At 39.4% G+C, this 25,452-nt stretch overlaps 1 protein-coding gene across 4 annotated transcripts; it reads right to left on the bottom strand.

The window, feature by feature from the left end:
• Positions 1-1,050: 1,050 nt before the first annotated feature.
• TIMMDC1 (translocase of inner mitochondrial membrane domain containing 1) lies at positions 1,051-22,554 on the bottom strand. 4 transcript variants are annotated; one of them, XR_003508731.1, is made up of 8 exons: positions 22,093-22,554; positions 18,460-18,625; positions 15,131-15,219; positions 14,127-14,194; positions 9,311-9,456; positions 8,723-8,801; positions 5,304-5,414; positions 2,458-3,113 (listed from the first exon to the last, which is right to left on the bottom strand). XR_003508731.1 is itself a non-coding variant. In XM_027527488.1 (7 exons), the coding sequence occupies exons 1-7, from the start codon at positions 22,284-22,286 to the stop codon at positions 2,963-2,965; spliced, it is 858 nt and encodes a 285-aa protein (XP_027383289.1). In that variant the 5' UTR covers positions 22,287-22,544; the 3' UTR covers positions 1,051-2,962. The 4 variants fall into 4 exon arrangements, 3 of the variants coding, with proteins under 3 accessions (XP_027383289.1, XP_027383437.1, XP_027383365.1); XM_027527488.1 differs by lacking the exon at positions 9,311-9,456 and having other exon boundaries at positions 1,051-3,113; positions 22,093-22,544; XM_027527636.1 differs by lacking the exon at positions 9,311-9,456 and having other exon boundaries at positions 22,246-22,543.
• Positions 22,555-25,452: the final 2,898 nt, after the last annotated feature.

Here is a 25,452-nt window from a genome sequence, read left to right as displayed (position 1 = left end):
GATAGCCTCAGTCTTAACCACAAAGATTGGCACTGTGTATTAAGAATATTGTTATGTTCTTGTTCTCTAATACAATATTTGCTTTGTATGTAAAAGTAAATATTGTATTGTATACAAAAGCTTACCAACTTTTTCCCAAGGAATTATCAAAAAGCATTCATTTGGACTTTAGTATTGATTTTTCAGTTGTTCCTATAAAAAAAAAATTCAGCAAAATCTATTGTTTGACCTATGACCTGGTAAATATGATTTACTTCACAAAACAAAAAATAAAGTCATTCTGTTTGCACTTATTAACAAGTTGCAAACTTTCAAAATTGTGAACGCGCATTCGCATGTCCAATCATGTAAGTCAGTTCATGTGTCTGGTGTACATTGTCACATGCATTCTCTACAAGTGACTGCGCTTTTGTGTACTTTACAGTACTATATAGAGTACAATAGTACAGGATCTTTATTTCAGGATGTCCAGAAGCAAGTGTAAAAGTAGCAGTATACAGCCAATTCTGTCAGCTGGGTACCTAAGCTAAGTTTGTTGGACTTACGAACACACTCTTAGAACGGAATTCGTTCCTATGTAGGGGACTTACTGTACACCCCAACACACTATTAAGGTTGGAGAGTGGTAATGTTTGGTTCACATTGGACTGATACTCTCCTTAAATGGCTTTATGCTAGTTTAATCTCATTTGTAAAATCTTTATGAGAAGGTTCTCATTTAAAATGAGATAGTTTCATTGTGTATGTACTAAAGAGTAAGCTGTCTTTAGCAGAAATTGATTGATGTAATGAAAATAGCATTCCATGGGGCTTCCTCAGATCCCTAAAGTGGCTTTTTCTCTGCGGTATTTCTGGATCCCCCTGACATCAGAGAATTGAAAAGAAAGAAGTGGCCAACTGCTGTTCTTACATGACTTAACTTATGACTTCTCTTTCTCTGAAATTGCCTTCCATGCTCACTGAACCAGGAGTGGACCTGGTCAATTAGACATTCTCATTTGAAAATCTGGAGTTGGACAGCAAGAGTTTGACCAAGTTTCTCAAATGTGGCAAGATTTAAAGCGTTTCATTTCAGTAGCTTTAAAGATCAGATTATTCTATACAGTCTGAGAAACAGGGATACACTTTTAAATGGTTGCTTACAGAACAAAATTACAGAAGAAAATAAAGGTAGTAGACTTACGAGAATTTAAAGAAGATAAACAATAATAAAAAAAAAAAAGCCCAGGAATTGCTTCATTAAGAGTCATAATCCTTGGACATGATTAAAAAAAAGTAAGAGTCAGTACAAACCTAAGAGACAGCTTATTTGTACTTTAAATAAGTTATAGTAAATTATTGCTTATTACATTTAATAAATGTGTTAAAGGAGTTATATTTTACTTTATTAATAAAATTATTTTAAAACCAACCATCTAATTTTATAATTTCCATTTGGAGGATTTAATCTATACATGGGCATGAATAAAACAATAAACTGCCAATTTGTCGGCAATTTATGAATGGGATGATTATGCTGGTGCAGAGGTTCTCATATCCTTTTAACTGCTAATATCTGTTGTTAGACAATGTCCTGTGTGCCACAGTACTGTGCTATGTCTTACACACATCATTTCACTTAGTATCTATTCTGAGATACATACTGTTTAACAGATGAGAAAACTTGAGACCTAAAGTAAAATGGGTTGGCTCTAAGTCACATGGAGGCCTCAGGGCTGAGATTCGAAGCCTGTGGTCTGCCTCCGGAGCCTACAGCTTTAGCCACTACTACAGGCTGCTTCACAAACACTGCTCATGGGAACAACCGTGTTGTCAGAGTAGGAACTAAGAGGTCTACAGATCAGAGATCAGTCGCTCAGTCGTGTCCGACTCTTTGCGACCCCATGAATCGCAGCACACCAAGCCTCCCTGTCCATCACCAACTCCCGGAGTTCACTCAGACTCACGTCCATCGAGTCAGCGATGCCATCCAGCCATCTCATCCTCTGTCGTCCCCTTCTCCTCCTGCCCCCAATCCCTCCCAGCATCAGAGTCTTTTCCAATGAGTCAACTCTTCACATGAGGTGGCCAAGGTACTGGAGTTTCAGCTTTAGCATCATTCCTTCCAAAGAAATCCCAGGGCTGATCTCCTTCAGAATGGACTGGTTGGATCTCCTTGCAGTCCAAGGGACTCTCAAGAGTCTTCTCCAACACCACAGTTCAAAAGCATCAATTCTTCGGCGCTCACCCAAGGCAAAGCACTAGCAGTTTTCTCATTTCAGTACACTTGGTTCAACCATTCTGCCCTCATTTAATAAAAGTTATACTCTGCAGGGCAGCTTCTTTCCCAGGCAGCAAACTCCAGGAGCATAGAGACAGTGTATTCTGAGCAGCTCTTGTATACTACAGCAGACATACTTGTCAGCATTACTGAGTGAGAGAACAAGGTTGGGCTATTTCTTAATAATTCTTCTCTACTTCCTTTTTGTTAAGTTTTATTTTATTTCAAATGGCATAGAAACCATCTCTGATTTGTATTAAAACAAAATCAAACGCAACTACACATTTAGGTCCTTACTGTTTCTAGGACCCAAGGGTACAGGGGTTTCACAGATCATCTGCCTTACCTGGTTCTTTCTTCTCCTTCTCCTAGTGATCACTACAGTACTCTTTTAAAGGGCTACAAGAATAAATTTAAAACCTGTAGAATTCAACTTTAATCTTTTTCGAAATCTTAATTTACTACTGTAAAATCCAGAGAAAGGAAATCTATATTGATCAATCAATGCAGATACAAGTATGTACTTAAATCTAAGGAAGAGTACAAGAGCCCAATTTTTGATTAAAAAAAAGCAAGAGCAAGTCATTGTGCCACTACAGATGCCAGTGCTTACATGTGTCAGCAGCCCAAGCAACTGGCATGCTTAGACATGGTGACATAGCTCTCTTCAACTCTCCACTGAATTTCAAGTCCAGAGCATGTTTAGTCTTTGTCTTGTTTATCTGTTGATGAAGGGTTTCTAGGAAGATTTAGCAGTGCTTCAATTTTCTGAGCATCATCCTTAGATTGATCTTTCTGTAAATTACTTTCAATTTCTTCAGGGAGGAGCTCAGTAAATTGTAGTCTGGCTTTCCTGTAATGAAAGTACAAGAAAGATATAGCAAGTACTGTTCTATTTTTTTGGCTTTTAGAGTTTTTCTAAGAAAGATAGTATTTATCTTATTCTCTCCTACAACTTATGAGCAAATACTTCTCCTTGCACTTCAAGTACAAGACTTTGTTCTGTCTCATAACCTGTTTCACTTACAAGCCCCTTGTAGGAGTCTCACATTACCAAAATGGACATTGCCAGGGCAGTAGCTCTGATCCTTAAGATATTCCAGAGTTCTCCCAGCAGTGAATTGCAGTTGCTAAAACACCTTGAGCTTGTGTGTGAGCCTTGGAACCAGTCTGTGCTCTTGCCCCCAGGGCCTAGGGGGATGTGAAACCCCCTGCCACTCTGTTAAACTCTGTTGACAGATCTTGTAGGACATGCACAAAGGTTATAACATTGGTAATCTCAATACAGAGAAGTCAGGACACCACTACAGATGTATATTTACTAGGAGTTAAAACATCTAATTTTCAAATAAGAGATTGGTTCTTTTTCCAAGTCAAGTATTAGTGTCTTCCTTTCTTTAAGTGATTATCAAGGTCACCTATGACTTTCATAAGAAGATTTGATCATTTCTATGTCTCTATGGAAAATATAGCCAGTGTTCTATATTTTCTGCTCACTAAGGCAATTTTTTAGATTCTCACTTTGTTGATTTCTCTATACTATAGTTATTTTCAAGCAAAGAAGCATACATTTTAAAAGTTCTTAACTATTTATTAACTGTCCTCAGAAATACCACATATATATTATATACATATAAATAACCTAAACACTTCTGACACTGACACAGTGACACTATTTCCTTCTGCCAAAATACTCTTTCATTTCTATAAACCCAGTTTTTCACCCATTCTTGAGGTTTTCCTTCTCTAAATAACTGATCAACTTCTCTAACTTTCTTTTTCTGGCTTCCTTTTTCTGACTGGAATACTATTCATATTTTTCCTATTGTTAATTCTTCTATAACTTCCTATATCAGATTCAAATAATCATGTACTTTCCTTACTTTTCCAACTCCTTTCTCAAAGATTCTTTTTTAAAAAAGAAGTCTCATGACACCTAAAGAACTAGAAATAAGCTAATGCTTCTATGCTTTTAACCCTCCATAATATCAAATTTTAAGCTGGCATTCAGAATTTTAAGTGCTTTATAATAGCTTCATATCTCACTCACCCTCTTACTATGCAGAAGAAGAAGGAATAAAACAAACATCACTGTGGTGTGATTCTGCCCTTACAACAGCTGAGAAAACTTATGGCTTGAAGTTAAGGAAAACATCTGTGTTCATAGAATTAATAGTCTAGCTGGTATTTAAGATTTGTTTTCAAGGTTTCACTGGCTCCAAATCAATGCTTTTTCTCCTATAGTACCTAAGTCCTTAGACAACAGATCTATAGATATTAAGAATTTCCATGTATGTCTATGTGAGTGTGTGTGTGTGTATAGCACAAATGGAAGTTTCAAATAAAACCAAGGGAAAAAGAAGACTTCTTATCTACCAGACTACCAAAGAAGCAGCAGCAGATGTCATCTTAGTAGGCAGGAAGCAGAACCATGAGAATCATTTGTACCAAAGCGCTAGACGGCAGACTATTACAATGATCTTACAAAGAATAACAGGAAGTTGGCCATCACTGGATCCCAGGGAGAGACTTATATGAACAAGCGATAGTCTGCATCTTTCTCAGTAGCATCTAGTCTGTGAACAGCCACTATATGCACCTAACACCTATTGAAGCCACAGCAAGAAGTATAATAATTAAATGTGGAGACCTAACATGCTATGTAATGTTCATAGACATACGTGTAAACAAGGATATCACCTTTTAAGTAAAGCCAAGTAAAACTCACTCACTGCTATTCATTTCATTTCCTTTATATAATTTCCAATGCAGTCACAAACATAGGAAAAGAAAAAATATGCAACCAAATAAGATTTATAACATTTAACTTAAAAAAAAGTGTCTAAGGAAAGGTTCTCATTTAGTATCTTTCTTTTTTCCATTCTCCTTAATTAAAAATATTAAAGACCAAGTAGGGTACCAAGTGAAAGACTCAGTAAAAAGAAAGTCTTTGACTTGAGCAGCAATTTAGAGTACCTGTTTCAGAAAGCATCAGTCTGGGGACACGAAAGCCCAAACAATCCAGTCTTAACACACTCCTTACCGTTCTTCCAGTTTCAGCTCCTGGAATGCTTTTCGATCCTTCTGTTTTCTCTCCTGAACTGTTTCACCACAGTACATCTGAAGTGCCATCAACAGACTTCCTATAGGAGTGCTGAGGAGGAGGCAGAGGGGACATTCAGAAGAAAGAGCCGTGAGACCATGCAGAATGAGAGTCTCTGCTCAGGCAGGAGGAACACTAACCAGACCACTGGCTCACTGACAGGTGCAGGGACGTCTGACAGTTAAAGCATCCTTGTCAGATAAAAAATATTAAGATAATTTCCTTCCTGGTCCAAACAACGGGAAAAACAATCACTGCAACATCCTAAATTTAACTGGTATAAAAACAACAGGTCTATAAATTGGCTATTTTTTTTTTTAATCATGAAAGATAAATAAACTAGTAAAAAATATATTTATAAGTTCTAGTTAGCAGCTTTATATTGAAGGTTTCTCAGAAAGGAAATTCATACCAGGAATGGTACCAGACCCTGTAAGGGGCAAGAAATGTGAAGGGTACTTTTGGTTGGGAGAAGGATGCTACTGGCTTTAGGTGTTGCAGCTGCCAAAATATCCTAAAATTCAAGAGTCTGGCACAACTGTCTCACCCAGAATGCCAATAGTTACTCACTGAGAAAATGACTTACATAACAATTATCACAGTAATGATGAGGGTTTTGTTCATATTTTCAAAGAGAAGGGAGTTTTTGACTCTGATACAACTTAAATTCTTTACTTAACATTGTAACCACATTTAAAAAATTATTTTTGCTATGTGGAAATGTTTGTTGATGATGAATGGATAAACAAAATATGGAACTGTATATACAATGGAATGTTATACTGTCCCAAAAAGGAAGGTCCTGTCACATGGATGAAACTAGAGGACACTATGCTTAGCGAAATATGCCAGTTACTAAAGGAAAAATACATGATTTCACTAATATGCATTACTCAGAGTAGCCAAAATCACAGAAACAGGAAGTAGAAAGGTGGTTGCCAAAGGCTGTGTGGGGATGGGGGAAGGGAGCACAGTGTTTAATGGGTACGGAGTTTCAGGTCTGCAAGACAAAGACGTTCTAGAGGCCTGTTGCACAACAACGTGAATACAGTTAACACTACTGAACTGTACACTTAAAAGTGGTTAAGATGGTGATTTTTATGTTATGTGTGTTTTTTAACCACAATAAAAACATATTTTTGCAGCTAATTTCAACAATTTTCCCCTTCAAACCAAGTTGGTATATTAACAAGAAAACAAAAATGTCAGCAACAGATCATCACATGATGAATTTTAACACAAATTTGGAAGGCGAGGGAGAACTCTTCTTTCTATTCAGGTGAATGCCAACTAATAAAGACAGTAAAGACAGAAGAAATGACAAAACTAGCAAATCAACATTTTGTAACCAGTTTTATATTAAATAATAACTGATTACATTAGGGATTATCAATGGATCATTAAAACCACTAAAAGATGGCTGGAGGGTAGATAATTCACACTACCTCATCCCACAGATTACTTATTAAACACAATGGAAAAAGATAACTTTGCAGTGGCGAAATTTAGTAGATACCAAATGTGCTAGGCAGAATTCTAAAATGGTCCCCCCAAATTTCCTACCATAATTTCTCAAATATGAATATATGATGAGAAATTATGCCCATGATTAAATTATGTTATGTAGCAAAGTGGATTTTGCAGATGTAACTTAGGTTACTGATCAGTTGAATGAGTTAATCAAAAAGGAGATTACCTGTGTGAACCATCTGAATACAGAGTTTTTTCCAGTTGGTGGCAGAATGGAAGTCAGAGAGATTCAAAGTATGAGAAGGATTCAACATGCTGGCTGTTGGTTTGAACATGGAGAGGGCATGGAGAAGGAATGTGGATGCCTCTAGGAACAAGGTGGTCCCTGATAGCCACCCAGGAAACAGGGAATTCAGACCTACAGCCACAAGGTTCTGTCAACAATCTGAATTTTATGGAAACAAATTCTTCCCACAGAGCCTCCAGGTAAGAGCCTGCCTGACCAACACCTTGATTTTAGCCTTGTGAAATACTAAGAAGAGAACCCATCTGAGCCCATCCAGACTTCTGACCTACAGGAAAGTGATATAATAAATGGGTAGTGAAGCTTCTTAGTGTGTGGTTAATCTGTTACACAGCAACAGAAAACTAATATATCAAGTTACTTCACTTACAAGGGGTGACATAATATGCCTCTTGACACACACTGAGAAGGACACAACTTCGCCTATGTTGTAATCTTGATGAAAACGTTAAACCTAAATCTAATCATGAGGGGATAATCAAACAAAACTGAGAAATATTCTGGGGGAAAAACAGGCGTGGAACTAGTCTAGCTTAAAGGAACCTAAAGAGATATAATAACAAAATACAATTTAATCCTGGATTCTACAAAATTATATATTATACACACACACACACACACACACACACACAGAGCATTACTGTAATAACAGGAATCCTGAATATGGACTTTATCTTAAATAGTATTGAATCAATGGTAAATCATTTATTGTGATAATTGTACTGTGAAATCATTGGAGAATATTCTTTCTCCTCGGAAATGCATGCTGACGTATTTAGGGCTGAAGAATTGTGAGGTCTCAAATATTTCAAATGGTTCAAACAAAAAGAAATATACACATGTCCCACACAAATACTGAGAAAGAGAAAACAAATATGGAAAAATGTGAACAACTGGTGAATCTAAGTGAAGCTTATATGGGTGTTCAACATACTAATTACCTCAACTTTTCTACAGGTTTGAAATGTTTCAAAGTAAAAAGTTGGAGAAGAAAAGTCTTAAAATTTATTAAACTAAATAAACAAACCTAACCTCATTTTTTTTTAATGTGCTTGTTAGCCATTTCTTATTCCTTTTTCTTACTCTTTATAAGTGTCTTTGTTCAAACCTCAGTTTCAGGTGTTAATGATATTTAAACAGTTTTTACCCAGTGAAGACCAGAAGTAAAATCAACAACTGGGATACAATCAGAACTGGACAATCAAAGCTACTACCAATACAAGACTGTGCTGTGCTGTGCTTAGTCGCTCAGTCATGTCCAACTCTTTTGTGATTCCAAGAACTGCAGCCCACCAGGCTCCTCTGTCCATGGGGATTCTCCAGGCAAGAATACTGGAATGGGTTGCCATGCCCTCCTCAAAGGGATCTTTCCAACACAGGGATTGAACCCTGGTCTCTTGCACGGCAGGCAGATTTTTTACTGACTGAGCCACCAGGGAAGCTCAATACAAGACTAGAGATCTTTCATGGGATTAAATCCTCTAAGGATTAAATTTGTTCTTTAGAAATGATTCAGATTTTTAACAGGCAAGGCATTAATGAATTAATTAATGTTATATTAGAGTCAAAATATGTTAATACCTACCCCAGCAAGGCTCCAATTATGCCACCAGCTACTAGGCCATGCAGGCCTAAGTTTATTCTAAAAAGACTTCCTGTGACAGCTATTTTAAAAGAAACAAAAAGCAGTATCAAATCATTTTTAAACACCAGAGTTCCATTTGAACATGTTCCTTCTATAAGGACATAAATCTCCAAGTAAGCTTTTTGAACCCAACATCAATATATCACCACAACCTAGACTTCCCATACGGCCAGCTTCTCATCCACTCTGCAAGTTCAAAGGCAGAAAGGTCCCTTAAACAGAACTGCTCAGTCGGTTCTATGGACCCAGCTTCTTCTCATTCTGCTTTTTTGCCAACCTCACCTTAAAAATCTGTTATTTCTTCACTTCTACCTCTTTTAGTTCTTCCTGATTTAAGGAAAGTTTTCTCCAAATAAACAATAAAAATCTTCACTAGCCACTTGCAGGTCATGTCTTCCCCCAGCTTCGCTCTTTCTTTTTTTTTGGACATGCTGCCCGGCATGTGGAATCTTAGTTCCCCAACCAGGGATAGAACCCATGCCTCCTACAGTAGAAAGGCCATGCCACCAGGGACGCCCTCAGCCTCACCGGCTCTGTGCTGCTTAGCGTCACCTCTCCAGCAGACCTGCAAGTGGGCAGTTGGCCGACACTGCCACCTGGTGGCTGGAGCATAGGTCCTTTTTCCTCACCACCGACACCGTACACCCAAGATGTCCATTCATTTTCCTCTTTCACTATGCACAAAACAATAAATGCCATTTCAGGTGGTAACATGTTTAAACATTAACATCTGAGGTTTATATTTCTTATTTAAGTATAATATATTCATTTTTTAACTTTTCTATTTCATGATTTTTCTCTATCTTTGAACAGTGTACTATTATGTGTCTAGGTGTGAATCTTTTCACATTTATTCTTCCTGGAGTTGGTTGAGATTCTTGGATGTGTAGATTAATGTTTTTCATCAAATTTGGGAAGTCTGTGGCCATAATTTCTTAAAATTCTTTTTCTTCCCTTTTTTTCCTTTCCTCTCCATTATTCATATTCTTGGAAAAGACCCTAATGCTGGGAAGGATTGGGGGCAGGAGGAGAAGGGGACGAGAGGATGAGATGGCTGGATGGCATCGCCAACTCGATGGACATGGGTTTGGGTAGACTCCGGGAGTTGGTGAAGGACAGGGAACCCTGGCGTGCTGCTGTTCTTGGGATAGCAGAGTCGGACATGACTGGCCGACTGGACTGAACTGAACTGATTGTGTCTCACAGATCTCTGAGGCTCTATTTATTTGTCTTCATTTTTTAAAATTCTGTCCTTCATAAAAGATAACCTATATCAATCTATCTTCAAGTTCATTGATTCTCCCATGCTCTCTCAAACTGGCTGTTGAGGGCCTTCTCTCCAGTGAATTTTTAATTTCCATTACTGTATTTATCAACTCCAGAATATTCATTTGATTCTTAAAAATAATTTCTATCTTTAGTGATATATTGTTTGATAACTATCATCGCATTTTAATTATTGTAAACGCTTGAAGTCTTCTGTCTGCTACTTGGAGCTGGAGTATCTTCCTATAGGGGCATGGCTGTGGTTCTTTGCTATAGTGATTTGCCTGGACCAAGTCTGTGGAGTCTTAGTCTTCTTGTTTAGTAGAGTGCAGCCAGTAGAGGTCTCTGTTCAGTTTTTACTTTTATTTCTGGCTTCCTAGGAATCACACTAGCTTGGCAGCCAGCCAGTACACATTTTAAGCCAGTAAGGCTGTCACCTTTTGTCAGTGGATCTGTCTGTGGCTTGAAGAACGCACTCAAGGTTTAGGCAGTTTATAAATCTTCTGGCTTTTACTTTCTGTGTTCATGAGGCCTCACAATAAAGCAGATAAGCAGCTTGCTAGAGCCCTTACCAGTCTCTCCTGAGTGTGCTTACACAGACAGGTAACTTTCCGGAGTTCTGGGGATTAGTAGGTTCTTAATGAAGTCTCCGTTGGCTTTCTGGTTCTCTGGATGTCTTTGGTAGAATTCTACCTCATCCACTAATTGACCGCTTGCCCCAAATACCACCAAAACCTCCCGTTAGCTGTGTGCTGTTGTTCTTTCCTAAGTGTTTGCTATTGTTTTCAGCAACACCCTTAGGCATACAATTTTCTGTGCTCTGCTCCTAATCAAGTCAGTCATCTCCAACTTTAGTATTGGTCTTCTCAGCCTGCCCTGCACTTGTGGAACTTCTGTATCATGGAGCTGGGCATTAGGTGGGAGCAGCCTCAGGCTGAAACACTACAGACTCCCATTGTTCTTACCAAGATTTAGTAGAAATTCTTAAATAAATGCTTCTCAATTTGTTATGTGCCCTTGCTCAGTTCCAGGATCTTTAAGGGGTTGTTTTTGATAATTTTGTCCAATTTTATTATTACTTTTGGAGGAAAGGATTTGCCAAGCTCTCTGGTTATTGAAAATACTTTTATAAGTGTTCAAACAAATACCAACTAATAGTGGTGAGGGAAGATGTCCTTACCTGATTCCAACTTCAGGATAATTTTTTTTTTTAATTTTAGTGTTATATTATTTATTTTAATGTTGGTTGCTGGTTTGAGATAAAAATATATTTTCTATCATACATATTTTTCTATTCTTATTTTAATAATATTTACATTCAATCGAGAAACCTTTACTCTACCCTGCTATATATCAAACAATTGTGACATAAAAGACAAACACTTTCTCTGAATTTCAGGGAGTTGTCTAGTAGGGAAGCAAAAACAAGTAAGCTGCTACAACACAGTGTTATAAATGCTTTGATAAAACTGTTCACAGTGAATTATGAGAACACAGGGGAAAGATACGCAAGATAGGAAACTGGGAGCTAGGAGAACCCTCTGAGGAAGCCGAAGCAGACAGATGAACTCAACCTTGAAAGACATGTGTTAAGTATGGAGCTGAATAAAATTAGTTATGGGAGTGGAAAGGTGGATTCAAGCAAGAATTCTTGTAATGCAAGAATATGCTGGGTTTGAGAAATCAAAGTAGATTATAAGGCTCGTGCAAGAGTGGTACGTGGAGGTCAGGTCAAGAATCGACCTTAAAAAAAAAAAAATCGACCTTAGTGTGATGGGAAACTAAGGAAGAATCTGAAGCAGAAAAGTGCTAAAATCATACTCATGTTTCAAAAAAAGTCAGATAACAGTAGAGGTTTGAAGCAAACCCAGATGAAAAACAGCGAAAACCTGCAGTAGCAGTGGGAAAAGAGGAGGTGAGCGAGTCCAAATATTTAAGAAATAAGACTGACAGAATGAGAAGTTCGGAAAGGGGACATAAAGGGCAGAACCACATCATTAATTGATTTCCAGTTTTGGAATTTAACAGAGTAGACGACAAAAAACATATAGCAGGAGTAGACAGGAGCAAGTGAGGGCAGAAACACAAGAGTTTTCTTTGGATATAGGCACTATAGAATATCCATGTAAAATTTTTCACAAGTTAAAACAGGGCAAGTTCTAGCTGCTCCAATGCTATTAATACCTATTTCTCATTTCATGTTTTTAAATGTTTTCATTAAAATGTTAAGCTCAAATTATGTATATGTGTGTTTGCCTGTGTATTAACAGAAAAAGAGAGAGTGCACCTAAAACAAAGAGCATATGTGATAAAGCAAACGGGCTAAAATGTTAATAACTGGGAATTCCCTGGCGGTCTAGGGCATAGGTCTCTGCACTTTCACTGCCAATAGCCTGGGTTCAGTCTCTAGTCAGGTAACTAAGATTCCACATGCTTTGCAGCCAGAGGTGGGTGGTTGTTGTTATTCAGTCGCTCAGTCATGTCCAGCTCTTTGCAACTCCATGGACTGCAGCACACCATGTTCTTCACTATCTCCCGGAGTTTGTTCAAACTCATGTTCACTGAATCGTGATGCCATCCAACCATCTCATAGTCTGTTGTCCCCTTCTCCTCCTGCCTTCAATCTTTCCCAGCATCAGGGTCTTTTCCAATGAGTTGGCTCTTCACATCAGGTGGCCAAAATACTGGAGCTTCAGCTTCAGCATCAGTCCTTCCAATGAATATTTAGGACTGATTAACTTTAGGATTGACTGATTTGCTCTCCCTGCCGTCCAAGAGACTCTGAAGAGTCCTCTCCAGCACCACAGTTCAAAAGCATCAATTCTTCGGCGCTCAGCCTTCTTTATTGTCCAACTCTCATATCCATACACGACTACTGGAAAAAACCACAGCTTTGACTACACAGACCTTTGCTGGCAAAGTGATGCTGCTTCTTTTCAATACACTGTCCAGTTTTGTTATAGCTTTTCTTCCAAGGAGCAAGCGTCTTTCAATTTCATGGCTGCAGTCACCATCTGCAGTAATTTTGGGAGCCCAAGAAAATAAAGTCTGTCACTTCAGCCTAATGGCACAAAGTGAAGAGGAACTAAAGAGCCTCTTGATGAAGGTCAAAGAGGAGAGTGAAAAAACTGGCTTAAAACTCAACATTCAAAAACTAAGATCATGGCATCTGGTTCCATCACTTCATGGCAAATTGATGGGGAAAAAAATAGAAACAGGATAGGCATGGGGTGGGGAGCTTAAAAAAGCTCTTAACAATAACAGAATCTTTGTACTAAAGGATACTGCTCATGGTGCTCCTGTATTACTTTTATTTTTGCAACTTTCTATAAGCCTGAAGTTATTTCCAAACAAAAAGTAAAAAGCTGTTATGTGAAGTATATGCATTTTTCTTATGTGAGGGAATATACATGAATTAGTAAATGTTTGCATCTAAATGGCAGTTAACTTCATTTACATTTCGGTAGATATACTGGATTTGTACTAGAAATGTAATGAAAATATTCAACACTTTTTAAAAATGTTCATTTTAAAGAGGGCATGTCTACCAGAGGCAGAGCATTTTAAAACAAAATCTAATTTCGTATCATAAAAAATCTGGCTCCTCTCTACTTCACCTCACAATTCTCTCAAGCCACTCCCCCGCATTCACTGTGTTGCAGTCATATTATCCTACATTTGAGAAACCTTAGAGCCTTCACCCTTGATGTTACCCCTGCTTAGGCGACTCTTCTCTGCAAGGCCTGCTCTTTTCCATTCTTCAGCTATCAGCTTAAATGTCACTTCCTTAGAAATCAGTCTGTCCACATTAGATCTTACCTCCCCACCTATTTTTTATCATAGCAACCTGTTTTATCCCATACACATTAGATGATAAAACTCCATGAAGGCAAAGACTTTTTTCTGTTTTTGTTCACTAAGTATACCAAAGACCAAGCATATTTTCCATATATCTTGCATTAATGTTAAATGAGATATGATGAGAAGCCAACCAAAGAATTCAGTAGCCATGACTTATAAGTCCTTACATGTTTCCTAAACCACATTTGAGATTGAAATATGAACAAAAATGTCTTACCTCCTGCAATGACAAAATGGCTTAAGGCATTTTTATTTCGGTAAACATTTAGACCAGTGTTCACTGTACTATGAAGAAGAAAACAAAATTTAAAGCATATCTCAATTACCTTCTTGACTTTAACTTTTTCACTAAAGTGATACGTGTTAGTTTAGACGAGCCTACTATGTCAATCCCTGGTTCCAGCAGGCTCCTTCAGTGAGTGTGTTTCAGATTGGTATAATATGCCAGTAAGCAACAGAAAAGTAAAGTAAAGTTCTGCAGAATTCCTCTCATTTAGCAACCCTGTATCTATTTTGATACTAGCTGGCAGGCCTTCATGTGCACGCGTGCTCAGTTGTGCAAGGTGCTCAGTCATGTCTAACACTTTGCAACCCCATAGAAAGCCAATGGCACCCCACTCCAGTACTCTTGCCCGGAAAATCCCATGGATGGAGGAGCCTGGTAGGCTGCAGTCCGTGGGGTCGCTCAGAGTCGGATACGACTGAGCGACTTCACTTTCACTTTTCACTTTCCTGCATTGGAGAAGGAAATGGCAACCCACTCCAGTGTTCTTGCCTGGAGAATCCCACGGACGGGGGAGCCTGGTGGGCTGCCATCTATGGGGTCGCACAGAGTCGGACACAACTGAAGCTACTTAGCAGCAGCAGCAGACTACCTCTCCAGGCTCCTTCTGTCCATGGAGTTTTCCAGGTAAGAATACTGCAATGGGTTGCTTCCTCCTCCTCCAGGGGAATTTTCCCAACCCAAGGATCAAACCCACATCTCCGGCAACAGCAGGCAGAATCTCTACCACTGTGCCACCAGAGAAGCCTGGCAGACCATCATCCATTGACACAAAACTACAGCTGGACGAATCTTTTGCATAAATAGGTAACAGTTCTTAAGAAAAAGGTATCATAGATCACTTTTATATAGGTGTTTAGATTTTATAATTCCATTTGTTAAAACAATGTGCTCCTAAAAGAATACCTAAAATCCTTTATGAGATTCAGAGAACTTACTTGAATATAGTCACAAACATGGCCGTTCTCCAACTCCAGCGCCAGCCATACCGGATGAAGCCTCGTGTAGCAGCACGATGGGCAGATTGCTAAAGTTAATAAAAAGGCTGTGAGGTTCCAAGACACCTTGATACTTTCTTTATTCTAAAACTGTGGTGGAGGAATGTCAACTAGGAAATAGGTAGGAACACCTAAATAGATAGAAACAATAGAAAATCTCTAGAAATATCATTCTGCAATTACTGAAACTTAAGCAAATGTACCATGTGCACTCTATTCTATCATAGGGTATAAAAGGAAATAAGAAATGCAGTGTCAACCAAGTAATTCATCAATTAAATAGCAACTAAGAATCTAAATGACAAATACTATGACAGATATAAAATCAGTATTCAGTTCAGTTCAGTTTAGTCGCTCAGTCATGTCCGACTCTTTGTGACCCCATGAATTGCAGCACGCCAGGCCTCCATGTCCATCACCAACTCCCGGAGTTCATGCAAACTCATGTCCGTCGAGTCAGTGATGCCATCCAGCCATCTCATCCTCTGTCATCCCCTCCTCCTCCTGACCCCAATCCCTCCCAGCATCAGAGTCTTTTCCAATGAGTCAACTCTTCGCATGAGGTGGCCAAAGTACTGGAGTTTCAGCTTTAGCCTCAGTCCTTCCAAAAGTATTAGACATGCTTTTTTTTTCAAGAAATTGTGGGGAAAAGAAAAAACAGAAAATAAAGAAGGAACACTGAGTAAACTATAAATGGTAAGGATTAAAGTAATACAGATATGCACGAGAGGAAGAAAGGAAGGAAAAAAACCTAATCTTTACTGACCACCTTCTACGTAAAAGTTGCTAACATATTACCTCATTTAATCTTTACAACATTTTCTTCAAGCAGGTGTTAAAAGGCATAAAGAGGAAGTTTCTAATCAAGATCACTCAGCCAATAAAGAATAAAGTCAGAATTGGAAGTTAGGTTGTCTGTTTCCACCGCTCATTTTCATTAACCACCATGAAGCAAGTCTGGCATAATATTGTGAGGGTAAAGCCTAGATTTTTAAAGAATGTGACAGAATCCCTAGATGTAGTCTTAACTACTATATGATACTGGGCAAGTCAAAACCTCTCTGAAAGGTATCAGCGCAAATTCATGGCTTTTAGTAAATAGGTAGACAAATATAGAAACAGAGATATATGTATGAAAGTGTATATAAATCACACACATACATTTCCTAGCTCTATCTGCCTAGACACCATCATACCTCAGTAGCAATGAGCATGCCTAGCCCCAGATCTTGGTTTTTAAATACCATTTTCTTTTTGCCACTTTATTTTTTTTAATTGAAGGATAATTGCTTTATAGAATTTTGTGGTTTTCTGTCATACATCAACAAGAATTAGCCATAGGTACACCCATGTCCCCTCCCTCCCAAACCTCCTTCCCCATCCCACTCTTCTAGATTGTCACAGAGCCCCTGTTTGAGTTCCCTGAGTCATTTAAATATCATTTTAAAAGAAACAAGGCTGGTGCTTGAAAAGATGAACCAGAAAAACCATGCTGCGCCCCGAAGTAAAGATGTGCTCAAAGACTAACGTGGACGTCATCAAAAGGACACAGGAGCTAGCTTGAAGAGATTCCAACAGTCTAAATCGACGCCAAGTATCAAAATAAATGATGATAATAATGGATTATAAAACCATAGAATAACGTAAAAGCCAACAAGTCCACACTGAATAAATTATAAATGGATAAACGGACAGATAAAAGCTCTTCCTTACAGCAGAATACTAACCAATAAATATACACGGACGATGGAATTACAAAATTACAAAATGGCTGTTTGGTTACCACCACAGTAATAACTATTTTAGGAAAGAGTCAGCACTGAACACTGAAACCAGGGGGTGAAAAATTGATGAAAAATAGGATATTTGCAGAGTCTCAAAGTATCTAATAAGTATTCCTAAGATACTTATTAACCACAAAGGGAAAAACTCAATAATTTTATAGTGGATAAACATGGCAGGGAACATCTTAACTAAGTGATTAAAGTATCCCCAGTAGAGGGACAAATAGGTATCTCATGCTTCTTATCATTACTTACTGGGAAGGATATAGTATCAATTGTAGGGTATTCCTGTGAACACACTTAAGTGAAATTTAATCACAAGAAAACATCAAATGTCCAAATTGTGGGACATTCTACAATACAAAATAAAGGCCCAAGTCTTAAAAAATACTGAGGTCATGAAAGTCAAAGAACAATAGAAAAACTGTTCCAAATTAATGGAGACTGACTAGAGAGGCACAACAGGCAAATTCAACATCTGATCCAACACTAGATCCTGGACCAGAAAAACAAATTTTAATAACTTGTTTACTTTAAAAATAACGTTAGTGGGACAATAAGCAAAATTTAATAAAGTCCATTGATAAGATAATAGTACTCTATCAGTATTAATGTCCTGAACTGCATAATAATATTGTGGTTATGTAAGAAAATGTCTTTGTTTTTTAGGAAATGTATGCTGAAGCACTCACCATGTCTAAAACATACTCCCAAGCAGTTCACAAAAAAATAACAGCATGCCTTATACAGAGATAATAAGAAAGCAAATGTGGTAAAATGTTAACATTTGGGGAATCTGACTGAAAGGTGTACAGGAATTCTTTGTACAGTCAGTTCTCTGTATCCCCAGATTTGGAACTTGAGGAAGTGGAACCATGGATATGAAGGACGTATGGTACTATGGTTTTTTTTAAATAAAAGACTCGAGCATTTGTGGATTTTAGTATCCACAGGAGTCCTGGAACCAATCCCTCTTGGACATTACAGGACACTGGCACTACTTTTGCAACTTTAAAAACTTGACACAATTTAAAAAAAAACACACAAATTTTAAAAAACAAAAAATTCTGAGCCATAACTTCCTCACTAGGACAACAGAACTGATGTACAGATGAAAGATAGAGCAAATGAGTCAGCACTCAACAAACTGTAAAGCTCTAAATGTTAATGATTATTTTAGTGTGAGCTAGTGTACTGCATACAGGCTTTGTGAATAGGATAAATACACTACAGCTGAGCCTTGATGATTTATCAGGAGATTAGAAATATATTTCAGAAAGTAGAGCCATGGTGGTGATCGATTCTAGTAAGAAAAGTGGTCTCACAAAGTTTGAGTATGCACGCTAGCATTAGCACTTCCATTGTTGCTGAGAACAGACTGTTTCCTGAATCTTCTCAACCCTACTACCTAACTAGATGATTAAATATAAAGTGAGCAGCTAAAACTGGCATGCCCCCAAACACTATTAGAACACCAGTACGTACCACAGCATCGAGCTGGTTGTGGTAAACTTCTGCTTGGCTCTGCTCAATGTAGCGCTGTTTAGCGTGAATAAATGCTGGTATTCCCCCATATGCCCAGCCGATGATGCCTGCTGAAATTGCTGCCTTGTAAATGTCCTGAAGTTCTTTTGAAGTTCTCTGCCGTTCACTAAAACATCAAAAAGACAATGTTGTTTGGGATTAGTTTATGGATACTGCTCTCCAAAAGACAGTTTGATCAGAATCGTCCCAAATGCTAAACAGGACTTAAATTTTCATGATGGGCAGAACCAATTAAATCTTCTGATGAATTAAATAATTATATTACAAGTAGCTCAAATCTCAGTCAAACTGTCAGAAGTTAGATTAGTAGTTATTCTTGGGAAGGCAGTGACAGAGAAGGGGCACAAGGGGGAGCTTCTGGGACACTATTAACAGTCTCTTAGGGCTGGATACAGACCTATGTTTAGTGAAAAGTCACTGACAGGTATACTTATGCACATTTTTCTAGGTGCATATTTTATTTATACTGCAATAAAAAGGTTTTTTAAAGGGTTATTTTATTTGATGACTCTTATAGCTATACTATATCCCTGGAAACAGAAAGAATTGGTAAACTGGATGCAGAATTAACAATTACCTTTTTGAATTTTTAGATAACTTTTGGAAATTATAAAAACTTATGAGATTTTAGGACAATGTATGCAAGAATGAATACCTATACATAAAAAAACCCAAATTTTATCTTTCTGAATATTTAATTTTTATGTCATGCTCAGATGGGCCTGTACTATCTATTGAAGACCACTGAATGAGAAAGCTCATGATGCAGTGGGCAGCACAGACCAACCTAAAATAAACGGAAAAGCTACCATTTCATTCAATCTATTAATCTCAAAAGCATTAGAAACTAGAAGCTATGTTGCAGCTTCCAAGATGTCCTCTGGAAATTGCTCTAACAAACAGCTAAGTTTGTAAGTGTTTAGTTACTAGAAGTAATGGCCCTCCTATGTAAGTAAACTACTGAATATTATTTTTTTACAAACTACTAACTTGTTTTCTTCTGAGACTGTACAAGTGTTTATCTAATTCTAATTCTATATAATTTATCTAATTCTAACAACCACATTTCTGAAATCAGAATCAGTGAGTTCTTATAGTTCCCACATATACAAGAGAGAAACCTAAATAAAATTTCTTAAGAAACGAATTCTTATATCAATAGGAAAAACTGCTATAATCTAAACTTTATATTTTATCTTATATAATGAACCAAACCAAAAACATTTACACAAAAAGTGGGAGAACTCGGAAAAGAGAAAATGAAAAAAGAGCTTAAGATTTAACAAGCCAGGAAATGCATACAATATCCTCTTTTTCATCCTCTGAAAAATTCCATGACATAGCAATATTTTTTCTTCATAATATCAACAGACACTCTATGAAGTTACATGACTGGGCCTAAGAACTAATGAATGGTAAACAAACAGGGAAAAGTGGTGGAAAGGACCTAGACTGTAAGTAGCAACAATGGGGTTGTAGTTCTGGTTCTGTCATCCACTGCTAAGTGACCTACAGGTAGATCACAATCATTCTGAACCTTGGTTTCCTCACCCATGACATGGAGGGGACAATGAAAGTTATATTAAATTATCTTTCAAGTTTCCTTCAGCTCCAACATTCTGTGGTTTATAAAGCTGATCAAAATAACCTTTTTCAAATGAATTTGAGTCAGTTCTAGTGAGGTGGATGAACTTAGAGCCTGTTATACAGAGTGAAGTTAAGTCACAAAAACGAGTATCATACATTAATGCATATACATGGAATCTAGAAAAATGGTACTGATGAACCTATTTGTAGGTCAGGAATAGAGATTCAGACAGAGAGAACAGACTTACAGACACAGCAGGGGCAGGTGAGGGTGGGAAGAATTGATATACATACATTATATATAATGTATATAAAGAATTGAAATATATACATTAGCATATGTAAAGTGAACAGATAGCTAATGGGAAGCTGCTGTGTAACACAGGGAGCTCAACCTGGTGCTCTGTGACAACTTACACACACGGGATGGGGTGGGAGGTTGGAAGGGGAGGTTCAAGAGGAAGGGAACCTATGGCTGATTCATGTTGCTGTATGGCAGAAACTAACACAACATTGTAAAGCAACTATTTCCAATTAAAAATAAATAAATCAACAAAAATAAACCTTTTCTGTTGTGTACTACATAGGATCGTTCACAAGTATCTCAAATAAATTTGCAACGACCAATGGAAGGGCGGCCTCATTATCTTTAAAATAAGATGATGAAATCTAAAGAAAATAATTAAATACAATTCTACTGGCTCCCCTGCTCTATTTCAGCAACATAATAAAGCTTCAATGTTAATTTAACCAGTTGATACTACAGTGTAGTATATGGGAAGTTCAGTTCAGTTCAGTCGCTCAGTCGTGTCCGACTCTTTGCCACCCCATGAATTGCAGCAGGCCAGGCCTCCCTGTCCATCCGGAGAAGGCAATGGCACCCTACTCCAGTACTCTTGCCTGGAAAATTCCATGGACGGAGGAGCCTGGTAGGCTCCAGTCCATGGGGTCGCTAAGAGTCGGGCACGACTGAGCAACTTCACTTTCACTTTTCACTTTCATGCATTGGAGAAGGAAATGGCAACCCACTCCAGTATTCTTGCCTGGAGAATCCCAGGGACAGAGGAGCCTGGTGGGCTGCCGTCTATGGGGTCGCAGAGAGTCAGACACGACTGAAGCGACTTAGCAGCAGCAGCAGCAGCAGCAGGCCTCCCTGTCCATCAGTATATGGTAAAGTACTTCATAAAAAGGGAAAACTTTTCACCGGTGAGGAATAAAAATGATGAAATTAATTATCCTGAGTTTTCCATTAAAGTTAATTCAATTGAAAGGGTTATCATTTATTCTGACACCGCTTTACTTGTGAATCCAGCTAATATCTTTGCAACAACAGTTGCTACTATTTTTTTATACATTCCTTATTTGGCAGAGTAAAAATTTTAACAACTGTGTTCTCTCTCCAACCTTCATTTTTGTGGCAGGAAGGAGGGCTACTGTTCAAGAAGCATCAGAAGCATACTTGTGAATCCAGCTAATATCTTTGCAACAACAGTTGCTACTATTTTTTTAATACATTCCTTATTTGGCAGAGTAAAAATTTTAACAACTGTGTTCTCTCTCCAACCTCCATTTTTGTGGCGGGGAAGAGGGCTACTGTTCAAGAAGCATCAGAATCTGTGATCAAGTGATACACGAATAAGAATACTGGAGTCCTCCAGATGTTGGTTCTAGGGTCACTAAATAGCTTACTCTAATTCTTCTAATTTGTAAAGTCAGGGGATTATATTAAAGACTATGTTTAGACTCCCTAAACATTCCTAAAAGTTCTTATTTTCAGTTAGTCTCACCCTCTCCATCTGAAAACCGGCCTGTCAATCAACAGAACTACCAAATAGCAATGTTAGGATACAAGCTTGAGGTACATTATATTAAACTCCAAATCCCGCAAAAGTAAATCACACCACTCTGGGGTCCTTCGCCCCAGATGACCCAGGCTGCAGGTCACCTCCTTTGTAGCCCCTCCCCACAGACCGAAGGCACGTTTACTCTTTGACAAACAGCTCCCGGAGGCGGTCCCATCCGGATTCCGGGTACTGGGGTTCTGAGACGAAGGAAGACAGTTCCTGGTCCTCTACAAGAGCCTTGGGATCGGCTGCCACAGCTGCGGCAGCAAAGACCCGAGGAAAAGGTCTCAGCGACCTGCAGAGGAAGCTCCGCGGGGCCGGCGGCCGCGCCTCCATGACCCTCTCCGAACCTGTCGACAGACACTCGCTTGGGCGCTTAGGAGGCCAAGGCCTCACGAAGTGCGGTGGGGGATGAGCGAGGGTAACTGCAAGAAGGAATGGGAGAGTATCTTTACACTAGTCCCGAGTTAAATTGCAGCCGTATCCGTCGACACACCGCTTGACACACAGGCCCTCGGTGCCAAGCCTAACTTTGGAGGTACTATGACACACGAGACAGGAAGTCCCTCCCCAACGAGAGCAAAGGCTGCGGGACTGGGCAAAGCCGGAACCGGAGCCGAACACACTTCCGGCTGGGGGCGGGACGGTGTCAGGCCAGCCCCCGGAAATGAGGTAATGGCAGGAGCCAAGCTCAGCGCAGTCTGACTTCCGGTGCCGTCCTTCTCACCCTTCTGTGACAGGGAAACACGGTGGCAGGTAGCTTGCAGGCGGGAGGATGTGGTCTTACGCTGAAGTGAAAGTGGCTCAGTCGTATCCGACTCTTTGCGACCCTATGGACTGTAGAGTTCATGGAATTTTCCAGGCCAGAATACTGGAGTGGGTAGCCTTTCCCTTTCCCAGGGGATCTTTCCAACCCAGGGATTGAACCCACGTCTCCCGCATTGCGGGCTGATTCTTTTACCAGCTGGGCCACAAGGGAACTGGAGTGGGTAGCCTCTCGGACTCGAACCAGGGTCTCCTGCATTGCAGGCGGATTCTTAACCAACTGAGCTATCAGGGAAGCCATTTAAAACAGCAGAATGCCGTGAAGAAGAAAAAGTGCGGTATTCATTACAAACGGAGTACGGAAAGGGGAAGGCAGTTTGGGCAAATGCATCCTAACCTACTCTGTCACAGACTCCCAGGCTGGACGGGGTTCATTCTGGTTTTCAGAAAAGACCGAGGCATTGAAGAGGAGTATTGGTGCTGGGTGCCCCGAGATCTCCAGAACACTTTTTAAAAGAAATCCGCTCTGGGCTCCAGAAGATAGGTTTTACTCCCCTTAGTTTATATGGCTACTGTTTCTCAAAAGGCAGGACACTTTCTGGAATTTCTACCAGGTGTTGACTTAATAGTTATAATAGCAATAATATCCCGCCACTACAGTTTTCATTAACATATACTTCAAAGTATCAGATCAGATCAGATCAGTCGCTCAGTCGTGTCCGACTCTTTGCAACCCCATGAATCGCAGCACGCCAGGCCTCCCTGTCCATCACCAACTCCCGGAGTTCACTGAGACTCACGTCCATCGAGTCAGTGATGCCATCCAGCCATCTCATCCTCTGTCGTCCCCTTCTCCTGCCCCCATCAAAGTATAGTTCTTATTAAAATGTACACATTTGAAGTATTCTCAAACTGGTTTGTGTTATTTCATTTAAGCTCTGCCAGCAATCAAACATCGGAGAAGGCAATGGCACCCTACTCCAGTACTCTTGCCTGGAAAATCCCATGGACGGAGAAGCCTGGTAGGCTGCAGTCCATGGGGTCGCTAAGAGTCAGACATGACTGAGCAACTTCACTTTTACTTTTCACTTTAATGCATTGGAGAAGGAAATGGCAACCCACTCCAGTGTTCTTGCCTAGAGAATCCCAGGGACGGGGGAGCCTGGTGGGCTGCCGTCCATGGGGTCACACACAGTCGGATACGACTGAAGTGACTTAGCAGTAGCAGTAGCAGCAATCAAACATACGTATTCTCCTTGCCAATCCTTACTCATCCTTATTCCTTTCTAGGTTTAAGTCTAAACTGTTACACTCTTTAGTGAGATAAGGTAAATAGATTTCTGGAATTTGACATCTGGAATTCTATAGATAGGGCGCTGGGAACTGACTGATAACAGTGACTAGCTGAGTAAGTCGCGGCGCCAGGAAGATCTCTGGTGTCTGGGAGACGGGATTAGATTCAGTTCCCATCATAGCATTTACTACATTGCATCATGATTTCCTATTTACTGTGTGTCTCAGTAGACTAACTTTGAGGTCGGGGATCATGTATGTGCATTTCTGTATCTCCAGTACCTACACTCACACGTCTTTGAATCTAGACTTCAGATCCCTTGACTCCTGGCTCCGGCTGCAGATTGCTGCCTAACCCATACAGGCAGAGGTGGGCACCATATAAAGTCCCAAGGCGAAAGCTCAAGGAAATGGCTGTGCAATCTTTCTAGTCTACATGTGGAAAATCTAAATGCTTAAGATGACTCCATAATCATTCTGGGATGAGGAGGACTTTGAATTGGAGGGTGGGAGTGTGGGCAGGTATTACTGAAATAATTTATATACAACTTAAATGCTCCCTCACTACCTTATAGATACAAATGAGATTAACAGGCAAATATTGCTAAAGCTATAGCTGCCTTCTCATTTGGGTAACTAAGCCTCTTTCTTAAGGTTCCCTTTGTCATCTGATCACTCAAGAAGTCTCCAGATCCTAGGCCTGCTCACACTGTTGCTGCTATTCCACCTCAGCTCCTCAGACTACTTGTCACTCTCCTACTCTCCTGCTGCTCCAAGCCCTTGGGGTTTACCTTCCTTTCCTGTTGTTCAGTTGCTAAGTCGTGTCTGACTGTGACCCCACAGACTGTAGCACGCCAGGCTTCCAAGTCCTTCACTATCTCCCTGAGTTTGCTCAAACTCATGTCCGTTGACTTGGTGATGCCATCCAACCATCTCATCCTCTTTTGTCCCCTTCTCTTTACCTTCCTTTACCACTATGGAAATACTCTCCCTTTTCTGTGGTCTGTTTTTTCTAAGGGTCTCAGAGCAACATTAAACCAAAACGTGTTATTCAATTCACTTGGACCACTCTGTTTCACATTTAGCTTGCTCCTCCCCAGGGTATACCTTTGCCACTAGAGTAAAGGCATCAGAAAAAGTTCAGTGCAGTCACCACACTGCCTGGAACCACCACTCTTCTACCGTCAGACCTCTTGCTGATTTCTGCATATAGAACTCAATAGCCTCTTGCCCCATCATGAGCTTTCCCAGGTGTCAGGTTCCCTTTCCTTCCTAGGTTCTCTAGGTACTGCCCTTGCTACATAAATTACATTGTGTATGATATGAACTGTTACCACAGGGAAAGAGAATAAACTTTCACAATTCCAAGGAGCATTTAACCTTCAAAGTGTAACTCAATTTTTACCTCCATGAAGTTTCCAATCTGCATCAGACAGACATGTCT

The sequence above is a fragment of the Bos indicus x Bos taurus genome, chromosome 1 (assembly GCF_003369695.1).
Source record: "Bos indicus x Bos taurus breed Angus x Brahman F1 hybrid chromosome 1, Bos_hybrid_MaternalHap_v2.0, whole genome shotgun sequence".
Taxonomy (NCBI): domain Eukaryota; kingdom Metazoa; phylum Chordata; class Mammalia; order Artiodactyla; family Bovidae; genus Bos; species Bos indicus x Bos taurus.
Note: the sequence above shows the minus strand (reverse complement) of the source record. Positions and strands in the feature narration are given on the sequence as shown.